Source organism: Taudactylus pleione, unplaced genomic scaffold (assembly GCF_031769625.1).
Source record: "Taudactylus pleione unplaced genomic scaffold, aTauple2 ptg000459l, whole genome shotgun sequence".
NCBI classification, from domain to species: domain Eukaryota; kingdom Metazoa; phylum Chordata; class Amphibia; order Anura; family Myobatrachidae; genus Taudactylus; species Taudactylus pleione.
This window is the reverse complement of record NW_028284861.1, coordinates 239893-260422: the sequence shown is the minus strand read 5'-3', so window position 1 is coordinate 260422 and position 20530 is coordinate 239893. Positions and strand designations below refer to the sequence as shown.

At 42.4% G+C, this 20530-nt stretch overlaps 1 protein-coding gene across 1 annotated transcript in view; it reads right to left on the bottom strand.

Moving 5' to 3' along the window:
- The window catches only part of LOC148504712 (uncharacterized), a 106649-nt gene that overhangs the window by 40591 nt on the left and 45528 nt on the right, over window positions 1-20530 (bottom strand). The window contains exons 10-13 of the mRNA XM_088448570.1: window positions 19903-19972; window positions 19685-19782; window positions 18803-19532; window positions 13629-15797 (exon numbers count right to left, since the gene is read on the bottom strand). Of these exons, the coding sequence (XP_088304696.1) occupies window positions 13629-15797; window positions 18803-19532; window positions 19685-19782; window positions 19903-19972 (3067 nt within the window). The remainder of the gene's footprint in view (window positions 1-13628; window positions 15798-18802; window positions 19533-19684; window positions 19783-19902; window positions 19973-20530) is intronic.

The window sequence follows — 20530 nt, the reverse complement described above, 5'->3', positions numbered from 1 at the left end:
CTGATGTTATACCTGACTTTACTGTTGAAAGGGTGCACAGTTTAGGATCTTTCTCCGATTCCTCACGCCCACGCACAGTGATACTTTGTTGCTTGAACTCCTCATAAAATGACTTTTTGGTCTGCTGCTCGTAAGATGGACAGGATCCATGTGGAATGACCATCGCCTGCTCATTTTTCTAGACTAATCGGCCGAAGTCACTAGGGCCTGCAAGGAGATGAACCCTATCTGCTCAAAGCTTGTCCAGACACAGAGGAAATTCGCTCTTCTTTATCTCGCTAAGCTCAGAATCTTGCAAGGTAAAGATTTTAAAGACTTTACTGTGCCCGCCGATGCCCGAGCATACATGGAAGAGGAGGAGGAAGAGCGCATGGCTAATCCTGACTGATAGATTTCCTTTATATACCTACTAAATATCATTTTCTGCTTATTGTCAGATTCTTGTACTGGACTCTCAGATACTGCTTTGCTCTAATACAATTAATACTTTGATTCTGTTGTGTGTTTTCCGATGATGGTGTTTCTATATTATTGCACTTTTATGTTGCTGCCCTGGGATATCATTGTTGGAACTTTGCAGCATATTTAAAATTGGTTTAATTCTAACCGATTTTTCTCTTTAGACTTTTGTGCTTTTCATGTTAGAAATATTCCGGCATATTATTATTTGTACATCTGATATTGATATGCCTATGTATATATTTCTTTCTTATACTCTATATCAGTGGTGTCAAACTCGGGCCCTCCAGCTGCTGTGGGACTATATATCCCAGCATGCCCTGCCACAATTTTAGCAAGTCCTAATAGCAAAACTCTGACAGTGCATGCTGGGATGTGTAGTTCCATTGCAGCTGAAGGGCCCGAGTTTGACACCACTGCTCTATATATTTTTATCAACATTATTACGGGGGGGCGCGGCTCTTCCTTGTTCTCATATGTCTCTAACTGTATTCATACCGTGGATTATTTCTGTTTTATTTACATTTTTTCCTTTTTTTTTCTCTGGTTCCTTTTCCTTTTTTTTATTCTGTTTTCATCTTTTTTCCAAGATTGGGGAGATGTTACAACTAATAAAATCGATGTTTTTTGTTCTATAGCAATGCGATGGTGTGCTTTTTTGGGTGGGATGTCTGCGCTATTTTCTCTAAACTCCCTAAATATTGAATAATATTAGAGTGTGTTCTTGGAATGTCCAAGGCATTAAGAGCCTGATTCAGAGGCGCTCGCTGTTTGCTAGCGCTCGCTCTGAATCAGGGCGGGATTTTTATTTTTTTTCTCCTGCCCACTCGCTAAGCTGTGGGTGCCCACCCACAGCTTGTGAGAGCGGGCTGGAGATGGTTGCGATTATCACGACCATCGGCATTGCGAGGAGACCCTAAGGTAGAGTCTCAGCACTCTCAATGCCGAGTGGAAATCCTGCTGTAATAGAGCAGGAAGTCCACTACCCGCCTACAAAATGGGGCGAGTCCCTACCTCCCTATCCGCGGGTAGGGGCGAGCCCCGACCCGCCCACAAAATGGGGCGAGCTGTCGATCAACATCGACAGCTGCCCCATTTTGTTGCGAGCCCCGTAGCGAGTGAAGTTCTCACTCGCTACGGGGCTTGTGCACCGCACGTGTGCACTGGGCCACCATCGACCCGCTTGCGAGCGCTATGCTATGCGCTCGCAAGCGGGTCTGAATCAGGCCCCAATTCCCCTGTGAAATGTCACAAAATAACTTCATATCTCAATTTGAAAAAAGCCGATAAATCTTTTTTACAGGAAACACACCTGACAGATTTGGAACATGTGAAATTATCTGTGTTGCGACAACGGGTTGTAGCTTTTTCATCGTATACCTCTAAAGCGCGTGGAGTTGCTATTCTTATACGGAAAGGGCTCCCATTTGTAGTTGAAAAGCAGATATCTGACCTAAATGCCCGATTTGTTATTCCTCAGATTACGCTTTCTGGTGTTCTTTACACTTTATGTGATATTTATGCCCCTACAAATTATGATCGTTCCTTTATTAAAGTATTGAGTAATAAGTTGTATCCCCGAGGCTCACCTCTTGGACTTACTGCGGCACCTGTCACCGGTCTATGTGTATTTCATCACAGTGGATCGCCACATCCGGAGTGATGAACTTACTATTCCCTGGCTACATCTGGGATTGATATCTACACACTGACGTGGATGCTGGGCGCAGTCACTCATTGGATTTGTTACATGCTTTTTATTCATATATTTCCTGTAAGTGTACATCTGTTATTAAAACCATCGTTTTCAGGGCATACTGCACTATTATTTTACTCTCTCCTTATATTTCTCCATGTTTATGGTGTTACAAGAAGGAAGATCCAGCGGTACCTCTTTCTAGTGCTATATCAGTGGTATCCAGCCATTTGGAACTATCAAGTCCAATTTGATTTGGTGACTATTGATTGTATCTTTGTGGAAAACACATTGGTGTCCCAATACATTTTAAAAAAGCAATGAAATTCCATAGACAAGAAAACCTTACGGTTTCACATGTCCCATTAGGGCTTCTTAGACATGATCTGAAATTTCACAAAACCTATTGAATTTCTGCCACTCAAACTTTAAAAAGCAATGAAGTTATGATCATTAAGGCTGACGCATTAGTGGAAGTGTTCCTTGGGTAATACAATGGCGATGCAATTATTAGCGATCGCATATTTCACCATACCCCATACACACATTAAAAATACGCACTTTAGCGAATGCATAATATCCTGTATGCGAACGCTGTTTATTAGCTTCATGCGTACACATCTGCCCCAAGTATAAAGTCCTCACTACATAAATCTAACTAGCGTCTTTTCCCAAACCCCATACTTACACACTGCACACTCACATAAAAGGTTCCATAGCTTCAAAGTGAAATATTCAAGGTTTATTCATTTATTACTAATGTTGTGAAATAAAGACTATTTTAGATCTAAGGTTTAGTACATGATAAGCTAACCATGTTTGGTGTTGTACTGATCTACTCTGTCTCAACAGCTATCCGGTGTCATTGGGGGAGAAGATTGCAACATGCGTTCTCAACTTATGGACTGTAGAGAGTTAAAGCACTAAAATGTACTTTGTAATGTTAGCAGCTTAGATTTGCATGCGGCAGGAAAAAGGAGACAAAAGGCTGTCGGAGGCTGATCTGTGTCCATTTGAATCGACCTGTTAAATGTCCTGTAACAGAAGCACCGTGACGGAGAAGCAATGGAATCATGCCAAACTTGCCTATTGTATTGCTTATCCCTGTAAGGGTATAAATGTGCATACAGACTCCAATCTAGAGTCTTCATGCTGATGCTGTTGACGGAGGTTTCTTGTTGATGCCGGTAACTTGTCCCAGTGCGCGTGCGTATGTATAGCTGTACCTTGGGTCTGTATAATTTCTTTGCCCTAAATTGTCTTTAGATCACAGCGTGTATCCTACTGTTTTTATGTTGAATAATATCCTTTGTGCGTTGGAAACACATTTCAAAGTCTGAAGGCATTAATTTACTGTATGACTGCGTACGCAAATAGCGACAATTTTAGAAGGTATAGGCAGGAGCGTATAAAGGTTTAGAAGGTATAGGAAGGATTGTACAAAGGGCTAATTACGTTATAACACACCCTGTGGTTAATGGCAGATTCAGCACTCTCACAGAATGAGATTGCTGTCAGTCACAAAATGGTGGAGCTGCTAATTCACAGAATTGTGTGCTCATTGGAATACACCAGAGCCTTAACTAAACTTCTTGGTTCCCTTTGCCAGATAGAGCATTGGTGCCCTCCCTCCACCATTTTATAAATAGAGACATTAGATAGTGCACCTGAAAAAAAGGCCATGGCCTCATGGGGAAGGGCTAGGGAAGAGAGTGCTGCATCTGCAGTTAACCACATGGTGTGATGGCATACCATATCTGTATTACGCAAGGAACACGTCCATTAAGGCGTCAGCCTTAATGATCGTAATTTTATTGCTTTTTGAAGTTTAATGGGACATGTGAAACCGTAAGTTTTTTGTCTATGGAATATTTCTTAACAACCAAATGATAATCTCTTTCTATGCCATTTGTATCTATAGTAAAGTAACAATATAAAGTTTCTTCAATTTCTCTCTCTCTCATTTTTTCCCTTATTTTTATTTGTCCCTCTTTTTTTAATGTTGAAATATTGGTATTTGCACCTTATTTTTATGGTTGCTATGGAGTGTGAGATAGAGGATAATACTAAACCTTCTTTCGATTTTCATCATACGCCACTAATACTCCATATTGTATGATTTGCAATGATTGTTATTACTTTAATTATATACTGGTGTATTTTGTTTATACTACTGTGTTTCTAGTAAAAAAATATTCTTTTTTTAATGTATATTACCCATTATGTTGACTAATCTCCATGTTTTTTTTTTCTTTGCATTGTATTTTGGATACCAATAAAAAAAGGTTTATAAAAAAAAAAAAAAAAAAAAACATGATGGAAACCAAATGAGCCATGAATGGACCTAAAGGCTTTACCTCACCAAATATAGCTGAGTGGCTATAACACTATGGTCAGCTATAAGGTAATGATGGGAGTTGATTGGTTTGTTTTTAGTGGTTAATGGTTAATCCAAAGATGGTGAGGTTCCGATGTTTCCTCACAATAGTGTTGTACCAATGTTGGGTCACTGTAACTCGCTCCTGTGGCCTCTCCCTGCCTAATGCAGAGGATTATCAGTCAGGCATGCAGCACAGGAGCAGGGATCTTGGGTGGCGGGCAGTCACTCTGAGCCTGTCACTGTGTCTATGACGTGAGGGTGGCACTCAGCGTATCACTGCCTGCCAATGACTGAGTGCCCGGATGATTGGTTATGCTCTCAGTCTGTCAGGGCAGTCACATGGGTCGCGGAGCAATGTGTGATCACTGCAGAGCATGAAGCACAGCAGCAGCCAGTCCACCACTATTAGTAACAGGAGGAGTCAGCTCAGCCAGCCCTGAGGAGACGACGAGGAGTCTTGTGTGATAACATCGGAAACCATCGATGTTCCGGGATCAGTGCTTAGGCCTAAACAATGTTGTGTAATGAATGCTAATTACACTGACACTATGTTCTCCTTATGTCCAATCCCTACTATAATACAAACATCTGTAACACTAGTTATTAACGTTATCATGTGAGAAAATGTGATTTACCATACATGGTTCCAGCAATAATGTAACTTCCTCCAGTCCTGTAACTAAAGGTGGGGAATGTGCAGAGGGGCAGCTACATGTGTCCCTGTATAAGGTGGTATTGTCCTATTATATCTGTATGACTGACATAGAGCAGATACACATTACTGACATAGGAAGACGCTGTGACCCAGACAGGCTTATACACAGGTCCTTAACCATTACACCACATTATACACAGGTCCTCATACCCATTACACCACACTATACGCAGGTCCTTGTACCCATTACACCAACTTATACACAGGTCCTCGTACCCATTACACCACATCATACACAGGTCCTCGTACCCATTACACCAAATTATACGCAGGTCCACGTACCCATTACACCACATTATACACAGGTGCTTGTACCCATTACACCACATTATACACAGGTCCTCGTACCTATTACACCACATTACACACAGGTCCTCGTACCCATTACACCACATCATACACGGGTTCTCGTACCCATTACACCACACTATACACAGGTCCTTACCCATTACACCACATTATACACAAGTCCTCGTACACAATTCACCACATTATACACAGGTCCTCGTACCCATTACACCACACTATACGCAGGTCCTCGTACCCATTACACCACACTATACACAGGTCCTTACCCATTACACCACATTATACACAAGTCCTCGTACCCAATTCACCACATTATACACAGGTCCTCGTACCCATTACACCACACTATACGCAGGTCCTCGTACCCATTACACCACACTATACGCAGGTCCTCGTACCCATTACACCACACTATACGCAGGTCCTCGTACCCATTACACCACATTACACACGGGTCCTCGTACCCATTACACCACATTACACACGGGTCCTCGTACCCATTACACCACATTATACACGGGTCCTCGTACCCACTACACCACATTATACACGGGTCCTCGTACCCACTACACCACTTTATACACGGGTCCTCGTACCCATTACACCACTTTATACACGGGTCCTCGTACCCATTACACCACATTATACACGGGTCCTCGTACCCATTACACCACATCATACACGGGTCCTCGTACCCATTACACCACATTATACACGGGTCCTCGTACCCATTACACCACATTATACACAGGTCCTCGTACCCATTACACCACATTATACACAGGTCCTCGTACCCATTACACCACATTATACGCAGGTCCTCGTACCCACCTGTACCCGTTACACCACATTTATACACAGGTCCTCGTACCCGTTACACCACACCATACACAGGTCCTCGTACCCATTACACCACACTATACACAGGTCCTCATACCCATTACACCACACTATACACAGGTCCTCGTACCCATTACACCACACTATACGCAGGTCCTCGTACCAATTACACCACATTATACGCAGGTCCTTGTACCCATTACACCACATTATACACGGGTCCTCGTACCCATTACACCACATTACACACAGGTCCTCGTACCCATTACACCACATTATACACAGGTCCTCGTACCCATTACACCACATTATACACAGGTCCTCATACCCATTAGACCAACTTATACACAGGTCCTCCTACCCATTACACCACATTATACACAGGTCCTTGTACCCATTACCCCACATTATACACAGGTCCTCGTACCCATTACACCGCATTACACACAGGTCCTTGTACACATTACACCACATTATACACAGGTCCTCGTACCCATTACACCACATTATACACATAGTACCCATTACACCACATTATACACAGGTCCTTGTACCCATTACACCACATTATACACAGGTCCTCGTACCCATTACACCACATTATACACAGGTCCTTGTACCCATTACACCAGATTATACACAGGTCCTTGTACCCATTACACCACATTATACACAGGTCCTCGTACCCATTACACCACATTATACACAGGTCCTCCTACCCATTACACCACATTATACACAGGTCCTTGTACCCATTACCCCACATTATACACAGGTCCTCGTACCCATTACACCGCATTACACACAGGTCCTTGTACACATTACACCACATTATACACAGGTCCTCGTACCCATTACACCACATTATACACATAGTACCCATTACACCACATTATACACAGGTCCTTGTACCCATTACACCACATTATACACAGGTCCTCGTACCCATTACACCACATTATACACAGGTCCTTGTACCCATTACACCAGATTATACACAGGTCCTTGTACCCATTACACCACATTATACACAGGTCCTCGTACCCATTACACCACATTATACACAGGTCCTCGTACCCATTAGACCAACTTATACACAGGTCCTCCTACCCATTACACCACATTATACACAGGTCCTTGTACCCATTACCCCACATTATACACAGGTCCTCGTACCCATTACACCGCATTACACACAGGTCCTTGTACACATTACACCACATTATACACAGGTCCTCGTACCCATTACACCACATTATACACATAGTACCCATTACACCACATTATACACAGGTCCTTGTACCCATTACACCACATTATACACAGGTCCTCGTACCCATTACACCACATTATACACAGGTCCTTGTACCCATTACACCACATTATACACAGGTCCTTGTACCCATTACACCACATTATACACAGGTCCTTGTACCCATTACACCACATTATACACAGGTCCTTGTACCCATTACACCACATTATACACAGATCCTTGTACCTATTACACCACATTATACACAGGTCCTTGTACCCATTACACCACATTATACACAGGTCCTCGTACCTATTACACCACATTATACACAGGTCCTTGTACCCATTACACCACATTATACACAGGTCCTCGTACCCATTACACCACATTATACACAGGTCCTCGTACCCATTACACCACATTACACACAGGTCCTTGTACCCATTACACCACATTACACACAGGTCCTCGTACCCATTACACCACATTATACACAGGTCCTTGTACCCATTACACCACATTATACACAGGTCCTTGTACCCATTACACCACATTATACACAGGTCCTTGTACCTATTACACCACATTATACACAGGTCCTTGTACCCGTTACACCACGTTATACACAGGTCCTCGTACCCATTACACCACATAATACACAGGTCCTTGTACCCATTACACCACATTATACACAGGTCCTTGTACCCATTACACCACATTATACACAGATCCTTGTACCTATTACACCACATTATACACAGGTCCTTGTACCCATTACACCACATTATACACAGGTCCTCGTACCTATTACACCACATTATACACAGGTCCTTGTACCCATTACACCACATTATACACAGGTCCTCGTACCCATTACACCACATTACACACAGGTCCTTGTACCCATTACACCACATTATACACAGGTCCTCGTACCCATTACACCACATTATACACAGGTCCTTGTACCCATTACACCACATTATACACAGGTCCTTGTACCCATTACACCACATTATACACAGGTCCTTGTACCTATTACACCACATTATACACAGGTCCTTGTACCCGTTACACCACGTTATACACAGGTCCTCGTACCCATTACACCACATTATACACAGGTCCTTGTACCCATTACACCACATCATACACAGGTCCTTGTACCCATTACACCACGTTATACACAGGTCCTTGTACCCATTACACCACATTATACACAGGTCCTTGTACCCATTACACCACATTATGGGCTTTACTTACATTTGTAGATTTTTTTTTCAATTAATTATATTTCCCGATTACTGACCATTATATTATTATATATCACCCTCCCCCTCATTCCCCCCACACCTCGCCCTTTCCTTTAAGGGGCCTATCCATTAGCAGATAAATTTGAAAGATGAACTTTTTTTCGTTCAGTCGTTCAATTTATCTGCTAATGGATAGTAGGCTCTGAACGATAAAATTGCGCACTCCCGCGGCCGACAAATTTGGTCTTTTGTCTCTCCAACATGTTGGTCAATTATCGTTTATCGCTGACAGATATTAGATATATCTGTTGCGGTAAACGACGAAAGATTTTTTAATGTAAATGAATAGAAACATAAAAAAAAAAAATCCACTCCCAGAATGATGTCATGCGATATCGTTCGTCGTTTGCAAAAAATCTGTCATGTACATGTCAGATATCTGTCACAGCAGCCCCAGGAGTTTTCAAAAGATAAATCTTTTGTCTTTTGTCTATCAGAAAGATCTTCTAATGGATAGGCCCCTTTACACCCAAGTTATACTAAACACAGCAGTGAGGCAGAATTTTCTACATCAGAGTCATTTTATTGCAAGATTACAATATAGTTTCCTCCTGTAGTAACACTTGGAATGTTATTTATTGCATACGTAATAACACAGATTACTATAATATTGTGTGAATGCAAGAAAAGCAGATTATAAAATGAGCTGCTGTATCCTGCAAACCTGGGGGCAGACACACAAGCAGCAGATAATGTGGGTGGTGCTGGAAATCTGTAACTAAAAAGAGAATGGTAACAGCAGCACAGAGTATTTCAGCTCATTCAACTCCATTACAACTATGAGCAGACAAGACTGACATGGATACAGCTAGGTAACAGTACAGAGTAATGATGTGAGGCTCCCGGCATACTGGTGTAGTGACGCTGTGCTGTGCACCTGTATATAGATAACAGATCATACATCCAACGCTCAGAGATGTGCAGCATCCTGGCATTTTCGATCAGGTGGGGTCTGTACGTATTAGGAGCCATCCATGAGGAATAGCTGTCCTGGCTTTCTCTCTTTGGTATAATATGGTCCTTACATTAATGATGAGAGTAACATCCTGCACATAATAGTCCTGTAACGTCCAGTTACTTATACAGAGCAATTCCTGTTATTATTCATGGCTTGTGTACAATACGTCATTTCTGTATTACTCATGTATTATAAGCTGCAGGATATGATACTCGCACAGTGCTGTCATTCCCTCCATGGCACACATACAATAGAGATGACATAATATCTAATACATATGTACTAACAACATGCTGATATATACCATGATAGGAGGTAATAACAGGACAGGCCAGTGTATCCATGCAGGTGCCCATCAGAGAGCAAATCCCCAACACCAGAGCGGTGTCACAGTGACAGGAGACAGGAAAGAGGGGCACACGTGTAAGACAAAACCTTCCTTGTTTGGGTATGAGAAATGGACACTAAGACAGTCACAGTATAAAGGTACTAAGAGCAAAGTTAGGATAAAGCTAAAAGACAGCAATAAAAACTACATAACAAGAACCGAGGAATACGGAGAGCTGGTGCAGCCCCAATATATACCTATAATCACCCCAATATATACCTATAATCACCCCAATATATACCTATAATCACCCCAATATACACCTATAATCACCCCAATATACACCTATAATCACCCCAATATATAGCTATAATCACCCCAATATATACCTATAATCACCCCAATATACACCTATAATCATCCCAATATATACCTATAATCACCCCAATATATAGTTATAATCACCCCAATATATACCTATAATCACCCCAATATATACCTATAATCACCGGTACCTAAAGTGACAGAGTAATACAGCTTTATGTCAGTTTATATCCAGTTCAGAATGAGACATAGGGCCATATTCAATTTGGAGCGAAAAGTCAGTTGCCGGACTTTTCGCGTCATCACAGGTTGCAGGGTCGAAAACTTATCGCGCTCGTCCCCACGTATCCCCGTAATCATTCCAAATAGTTGAAAACGGGACCCGGCAAAAAAACGAAATCAGCAAAAAGTCATGTCATTTTTGCCCAAATCAGTCTGACACCCTCCAAAAGATGCTCTGACATGGGGGTTCACTATGGGTACCCCCGAATAGCCCTGCTAAAAGGTATTTTGGGTCTTTAAATGGTCTCAATAGGTGATATTTAGTGTCTTTGCACAAGTGGTGAAGAATAGCATTTAGCAGTATTTTGGGGGTGAAAATAAGGTGTCCCATCAAATTTGGGGTACAAGAAAATGGGTACTAGCATATTTTAAAGTGGCTAATGTGAAGTTTTAAAAATTTTTAAAAATCCACCTGATGCAACCACCTGCAATTAAAAAAAACACCTGGGGCATACTTGGGGACCCCCCCCTGAAATCTATTTTGCTAGTTAGAAGTTTGTCCCCCAACTTTTTTTTTTTTCGCCCCCAAAATGAAAGTACCTTTTTTGTGGATTCCTGTGGTACTTTTAAATTTTTCTTTAACACAGAACATCTTTTGGGGACTGTCCAAGGGGTGTATGGTGTTTTTTTTTTTTAAGTTTGTACCCCAAAACCCCAGTTCTGCACTTTATTTTGCCACCTTTTCGCTCCGGTGAAAAGTCATGAAAATTGAATACAGGGATAAGTCAAACCTGCAAAAATGATGTCTTTTCGCAGCCTAATTGAGTATGGTCCATAGTAATTGTCTGACTGACCAATACTGACCCGGCTTATGCCTGACATTTGTTCTTCGGTGGCCCTGACCTTGGCTTGTACCCTGGTCAATAGCTAACTGCCCTGTCCCTATCTCTGTTATTTTCTTTTGCCAGCTGTGGCCTAGTGTGACCAGCCCATGAGACACAACTCACCCTCATGCAGAAACCTCTATACTTCCTTTCCACTAAATCCCGTCTTACAGCAAATCACTAGATCTTACACCTAGGCCATCACAGAACATGTGCACCACCAAGAGGACAACTGGGCACTATTTCAGCTTTACTAACAATGTACAAAAACATTCAGGTCAAAAAGTGTGGTAAATACTAACAAACAAGCGCCACACGCAGCTGTGTTACCCCACATGGACGTCAGACAGGTCCGTGCGGTGTCTGGTTTTCTTGTTACCAAACTCTTTGAGCTCATATTTTTGTAGGTTTATAACAGTGCAGGACATACTGAGGACAATCGGTACTGATCCTACTTAACCTGTGATGTCCCTGTATTATTCCTCCATTACTATGTACCCTGCTCACATCTGTATTCTGCTGGGCTTATCAGGAGCCTGATGCACCTAATGGACATTACTGTTAGTGGTTTATACCAGGACCAGCAGCTTCCCATGTCCCTACACTAACAACATTACCTAATAATGTATAAATTACATAAGTGATCATGATTTTAATGTTCTTATCCTTTGGAATAGTGTAACTGCTTAATTCTAATTAGATCCTCTGTAACCTAGACATCAGACTGCTGTAAGGAGATTAGAGATCCATTTACCAGGAAACCCAACCAGAGAATACTGGATCCAGTGAGATAAAATCAGAGGTTACATATTTCATTATATCACCCATCTCACCCTGTCACATACAGCCCAGTCATCACATGATGTCATAGTTTCCCACTTTCCATATTACATCCCCAACACATTGTCATGGTGACAGATTAGTTATGTCCCTATATTACATCATGTGGTCTTGTTATTTCACAAATAGGCCAATAGCACAATAATAATTTAATACAGAACTTCCCAAACTCCCCCATTACAGGCCAGAGCTTAAGGATATCCATGCTTCAGTCCAAATGGTTAAATTAAGTAACCTGTGCTCAAGCATGGATTATCCTTAATACCTGGCCTGTAATAGCGGAGTGTGGGAACCTCTAATCTTATAGAATAAGGAAGCTGAAAGCCATTACATGAGGAACCTGTTGGAGCCCTATGTTGGTGACATCTGTGTGGATATATAATAAAGTGTAATATAAAGTATATAGGGGCTGATTCAGCAGAGGACACAATGATGATAGTTACGCAGATAGAGCGATTGTCTCCCATCACACCTACGTATAAGTCACACTGCGCACACACAGCGATCACATTGCTATTACGGACGCACAGAGGAATTCATCATATACAGAGTGGCAGGGTGACAGTGTTTCAGCTCGGTAGCAGGGGGGTGGACAGAAAACTGCAGCCGTGTCTGTCCGTGTGATCGCCATGTCATGCAGGCGTGTCTGTGTGTGTGATCACCATGTCATGGGCATGTATAAATTAGCCATAGCGATGGCAGCTGCACCTCTCTGCATGTCAGGAGAGCTGCAGTGTTTGCGGCTGGTCAGACCTGATGCAAATGTTGTGTGACTGCTTAATGTGCGGAGATGGTACCGATGATTACACAGGAGGGTGACATTGGATGATAATGAGAAGGAAGCAGTGGGTGTGGTTATGGTGGTTGTACCTCGGCATTAGCATATATTAGTACCTGCGATCTGTAAGAGACTGCAGCTGCATTTGGTTCCGCTGCTGAATCAGACCCAAAGTGTGATAATGCAAATGTAATTTACCCTTCAACAAGCAGGGACAGCAATCTAGGCTAAAACTGTATTTATGCTTGTTCTGATAATTCCCAATGATATTACAGTACTGCAAATACCGCTGCAATTTCTATATATTTCTATAGGCTCATACACATTGTTTTTCTCCTGTGTGAAGTTTCCGATGACTAAAAAGAGCAGATTTCGTTGTAAAACATTTCCCACAATCAGAGCATGGAAATGATTTCTCACCTGTGTGAGTTCTTTGATGTGTAACAAGAACTGATTTAAGTATAAAACATTTCCCACACTCAGAACATGGAAATGGTTTCTCACCTATGTGATGTCTCTTATGTCTAACAAGATTTGATTTAAGTGTAAAACATCTCCCACATTCAGAACATGGAAATGGTTTCTCACCTGTGTGACTTCTCTGATGTACAACAAGATATGGTTTACGTGTAAAACTTTTCCCACATTCAGAACATGGAAATGGTTTCTCACCTGTGTGACTTCTCTGATGTCTAACAAGATGTGATTTCTGTGTAAAACATTTCCCACACTCAGGACATGGAAATGGTTTCTCACCTGTGTGACATCTCTGATGTGTAACTAGATATGATTTCTGTGTAAAACATTTCCCACACTGAGAACATGAAAATGGTTTCTCACCTATGTGACTTCTCTGATGCGCAACAAGAGCTGATTTCTTTGTAAACAATTTTCCACACTCAGGACATGGAAATAGTTTCTCACCAGTGTGACATCTCTGATGTATAACAAGCTGTGATTTCTGTGCAAAACATTTCCCACACTCAGGACATGGAAATGGTTTCTCACCTGTGTGAAATCTCTGATGTACAACAAGATATTGTTTACGTGTAAAACATTTCCCACACTCAGGACATGGAAATGGTTTCTCACCTGTGTGAGTTCTCTGATGTGTAGCAAGATCTGATTTAAATGTAAAACATTTCCCACACTCAAAACATGAAAATGGCCTCTCACGCGAGTGAGTTCTCTTATGAGAAGCAAGTATTGAATAGCATGTAAAATATTTCCCACACTCAGAGCATGGAAATGATTTCTCACCTGTGTGACGTCTCTGATGTTTAACAAGTTCTGATTTCTGTGTAAAACATTTCCCACACTCAGAGCATGGAAATGGTTTGTCACCTGTGTGACGTCTGTGATGTATAACAAGATGTGATTTCTGTGCAAAACATTTCCCACACTCGTGACATGTAAATGCTTTCTCACCTGTGTGACGTCTTTGATGTCGAACAAGTGCTGATTTCTGTGTAAAACATTTCCCACACTCAGAGCATGAAAAAGGTTTCTCACCTGTGTGACGTCTCTGATGTGTAACAAGATCTGATTTAAATGTAAAACATTTCCCACATTCAGTACATGGAAATATATTCTCACCTGTGTGATTTCTCTGATGTGTAACAAGAGCTGATTTATGTTTAAAACATTTCCCACATTCAGAACATGAAAATTGTTTCTCACATGTGTGACTTCTCTGATGTTCAACAAGATTTGATTTCCGTTTAAAACATTTCCCACACTCAGGACATGGAAATGGTTTCTCACCTGTGTGACGTCTCTGATGTGTAACTAGATCTGATTTCTGTGTAAAATATTTCCCACACTCAGAGCATGGAAATGGTTTCTCACCTGTGTGACATCTCTGATGTCTAACAAGGTCTGATTTAAATGTAAAACATTTCCCACACTCAGAACATGAAAATGGCCTATCACCTGTGTGACGTCTGTGATGTGAAACAAGACTTGATTTCTGTGTAAAACATTTACCACACTCAAAACATGGAAATGGTTTCTCACCTGTGTGACTTCTGTGATGTCTAACAAGATATGATTTCTGTGTAAAACATTTCCCACACTCAGAGCATGGAAATAGTTTCTCACCTGTGTGACTTCTCTGATGTGTAACAAGAACTGATTTAAGTGTAAAACATTTCCCACACTCAGAACACAGAAAAGGCCTCTCAGCTGCGTGAACTCTCTTCTGATGTATAGAAAGACTGATCTGCTTGGTAAATCCTTTCCCACATTCAGAACATGACAATGGTTTATCACCTGTGTGTTCTGAGCTGTGTGTAACACTACTGGGATTATCAGGGGAGCATTTATCATGGTTAGTGGGATCAGATGCCATATCTGCACTGTGAGATGCTGGATGTATACTGGGGGTAATGTGGTTTTCTCCTGGAGAGTCCTGAGAGAAGTTATCATCTAGGTCACAATCTGGAAATAATATGAGACGTCTCCCCAAGTTATTCCTGCTGCTTTGTCCATCTGCTGGGAACAGAATAATTATATGGGAATTAGCCTCCCTGCAGAGCTATACCATACTGTGTAACTATAATAAGACATGCCCGGCTGTACCCAAACATCTCCATACTGTGTAACTATAATAAGACGTGCCCGGCTGTACCCCAACATCTCATACTGTGTAACTATAAGACGTGCCCAGTTGTACCCCAACATCTCCATGACGTGTAACTATAATAAGACGTGCCCGGCTGTACCCCAACATCTCCATACTGTGTAGCTATAAGACATGCCCGGCTTTACCCATACATATACATACTCTCTAATGATAAGATCTCCATCTCAGTATGTGTAACAGAGTGCAGGCATGGTCTATACATTATATCACACACAGGTCATACTAGCTGTATCCTGCTGTGTCCTCACACTCTCCGGATCTCCATCTCAGTATGTGTAACAGAGTGCAGGCATGGTATATACATTATATCACACACAGGACATACTAGCTGTATCCTGCTGTGTCCTCACACTCTCCATATCTCCATCTCAGTATGTGTAACAGAGTGCAGACATGGTCTATACATTATATCACACACAGGTCATACTAGCTGTATCCTGCTGTGTCCTCACACTCTCCATATCTCCATCTCAGTATGTGTAACAGAGTACAGGCATGGTCTATACATTATATCACACACAGGTCATACTAGCTGCATCCTGCTGTGTCCTCACACTCTCCATATCTCCATCTCAGTATGTGTAACAGAGTGCAGGCATGGTCTATACATTATATCACACACAGGACATACTAGCTGTATCCTGCTGTGTCCTCACACTCTCCATATCTCCATCTCAGTATGTGTAACAGAGTGCAGGTATGGTCTATACATTATATCACACACAGGTCATACTAGCTGTATCCTGCTGTGTCCTCACACTCTCCATATCTCCATCTCAGTATGTGTAACAGAGTGCAGGCATGGTCTATACATTATATCACACACAGGACATACTAGCTGTATCCTGCTGTGTCCTCACACTCTCCATATCTCCATCTCAGTATGTGTAACAGAGTGCAGGCATGGTCTATACATTATATCACACACAGGTCATACTAGCTGTATCCTGCTGTGTCCTCACACTCTCCATATCTCCATCTCAGTATGTGTAACAGACTGCACGCATGGTCTATACATTATATCACACACAGGTCATACTAGCTGCACCCTGCTGTGTCCTCACACTCTCCGGATCTCCATCTCAGTATGTGTAACAGAGTCCAGGCATGGTCTATACATTATATCACACACAGGTCATACTAGCTGTATCCTGCTGTGTCCTCACACTCTCCATATCTCCATCTCAGTATATGTAACAGAGTGCAGGCATGGTCTATACATTATATCACACACTGGACATACTAGCTGTATCCTGCTGTGTCCTCACACTCTCCATATCTCCATCTCAGTATGTGTAACAGAGTGCAGGCATGGTCTATACATTATATCACACACAGGACATACTAGCTGCACCCTGCTGTGTCCTCACACTCTCCATATCTCCATCTCAGTATGTGTAACAGAGTGAAGGCATGGTCTATACATTATATCACACACAGGTCATACTAACTCTGCTGTGTCCTCACACTCTCCGGATCTCCATCTCAGTATGTGTAACAGAGTGCAGGCATGGTCTATACATTATATCACACACAGGTCATACTAGCTGTATCCTGCTGTGTCCTCACACTCTCCGGATCTCCATCTCAGTATGTGTAACAGAGTGCAGGCATGGTCTATACATTATATCACACACAGGTCATACTAGCTGTATCCTGCTGTGTCCTCACACTCTCCATATCTCCATCTCAGTATGTGTAACAGAGTGCAGGCATGGTCTATACATTATATCACACACAGGACATACTAACTGCACCCTGCTGTGTCCTCACACTCTCCGGTTCTCCATCTCAGTATGTGTAAAAGAGTGCAGGCACGGTCTATACATCACACACAGGTCATACTAGCTGTATCCTGCTGTGTCCTCACACTCTCCATATCTCCATCTCAGTATGTGTAACAGAGTGCAGGCATGGTCTATACATTATATCACACACAGGTCATACTAGCTGCACCCTGCTGTGTCCTCACACTCTCCGGATCTCCATCTCAGTATGTGTAACAGAGTCCAGGCATGGTCTATACATTATATCACACACAGGTCATACTAACTGCACCCTGCTGTGTCCTCACACTCTCCGGATCTCCATCTCAGTATGTGTAACAGAGTGCAGGCATGGTCTATACATTATATCACACACAGTTCATACTAGCTGCACCCTTCTGTGTCCTCACACTCTCCGGATCTCCATCTCAGTATGTGTAACAGAGGGCAGGCATCATCTATATATTATATCACACACAGGTCATACTATCAGCACCCTGCTTTGTCCTCACACTCTTCGTATCTCCTTCTCAGTATGTGTAACAGAGTGCAGGCATGGTCTATATATTATATCACACACAGGTCATACTATCTGTATCCTCCTGTGTACTCACACTCACCGGATCTCCATCTCAGTATGTGTAACAGAGTGCAGGCATGGCCTATACATTATATCACACACAGGTCATACTAGCTGCACCCTGCTGTGATCTATATCTCAGTAAGTGAGATACACCAGAGAGTGTGGGGAGGAGACTGGTCAGATCTTTGGGCTGGTAACACACAGTGACATGATGTGAGGGGGAGAGCAGGAGTATAATAGGGGCTGATGGCTCCTGATGTATGAGATACACCAGAGAGAGTGGGGAGGAGACTGGTCAGATCTCTGGGCTGGTAAAACACAGTGACATGATGTGAGGGGGAGAGCAGGAGTATAATAGGGGCTGATGGCTCCCAACTCCCCAACTGGACAGATACATTTTTCTCATTAGTTTGTACTGACAGTGGAAGGTGTATGATAAGAGATTGTTGAAGTGACTTAGAAAGGAGAATATGTGATTTTTTTCTGTAATGTGTTTATTACTCACCTGTGCTGATATCTGTACGGATTTCCTCCTCCTTACACTGCTGATCACACCTCACATACGTCTCTTCTTCTCCCTCTATATATTCTGCCTTCATATCAGTCACATACGTCTCTTCTTCTCCCTCTATATCTTCTACCTTCATATCAGCCACATACGCCTCTTCTTCTCCCTCTGTATCTTCTGCTTTCATATCAGTCACATGCGTCTCCTCTTCTCCCTCTATATCTTCTGCCTTTATATCAGTCACATACGTCTCTTCTTCTCCCTCTGTATCTTCTGCTTTCATATTAGTCACATATGTCTCTTCTTCTCCCTCTATATCTTCTGCCTTCATATCAGTCACATACGTCTCTTCTTTTCCCTCTGTATCTTCTGCCTTATCAGTCACATACATCTCTTCTTCTCCCTCTGTATCTTCTGCTTTCATATTAGTCACATACGTCTCTTTTTCTCCCTCTATATCTTCTGCCTTCATATCAGTCACATACGTCTCTTCTTCTCCCTCTGTATCTTCTGCTTTCATATCAGTCACATACGTCTGTTCTTCTTCCTCTATATCTTCTGCCTTTATATCAGTTGCATACATCTCTTCTTCTCCCTCTATATCTTCTGCCTTCATATCTGTCACATATGTCTCTTCTGCTCCCTCTATATTTTCAACCTTCATATCAGTCACATACGTCTCTTCTTCTCCCTCTATATCTTCTACCTTATTAGTCTGAGCTGTACCCTAAACAGAAATTGTGTTCTTGTAAAAATGTTTGATTTCATTGATTGAGAATAAACAGTACAATATCAGTGGATAAAACACACACAGCATCTCTACACATCATATAGTGACTGTCACTTTGGTATACTGGTGAGACCCTAAATCCCACCTACCTGATGCTCCTGTGGGACCCTGTGATTCTCCTCTATACAATCCAGTGAATAAAGAGGATGGGGACATCTCTCTGGGGTATTTCTGTTACTGGGTCCATCTGTAGGAGACACACAGTGACTGAGTATGTTGGATCTATGTGATTATCAGATGATGTGTGTATATAGGAGGGCCCCCATAGCTGCTCTCCCCTCTATATTAAATGTCAGTCTTCTCTTACCCAGTGATGTGAGAGGCTGGTGATTCTCCATCATCATATTCTTGTACAGACCCTTGTGTTCCTCTATATCCTCCCCCTCCTGTATGGAGACATAGACAGTGACATACTGACACCTTATAGGAACCTGACACACACAATGATACAGTCATCACCCAGACACATCCCCTGGTGTTACTGTATAATGTCCCATTCCCAGCAGTCACCTCTCCAGTCACCACCCAGACACATCCCCTGGTGGTACTGTATAATGTCCCATTCCCAGCAGTCACCTCTCCAGTCATCACCCAGACACATCCACTGGTGTTACTGTATAATGTCCCATTTCCAGCTGTCACCTGCCCAGTCAGCAGCTGAATGATCGCATTGGTGAGTTCCAGGATCTTCTGGTCATTGTCTCTCTCATGTATCAGTGAGTGAGGTGGAGGCACCGTGATGGGGCTCTGGGTCCTGCTCAGTCCTCCTGACACACAGGGATGGCTGCTGTTTGTCTCACACTCACCGGATGTCTTCTTCACTACTGTGTAATCCTGTGTATTGGGGGAGACTCAAAATATCACTGAATACAGATCCCCTCATCTCCCCAGTTATGTCAGCACACAGCAGAGGGTGTAACAGCTGTAGAGGTGGC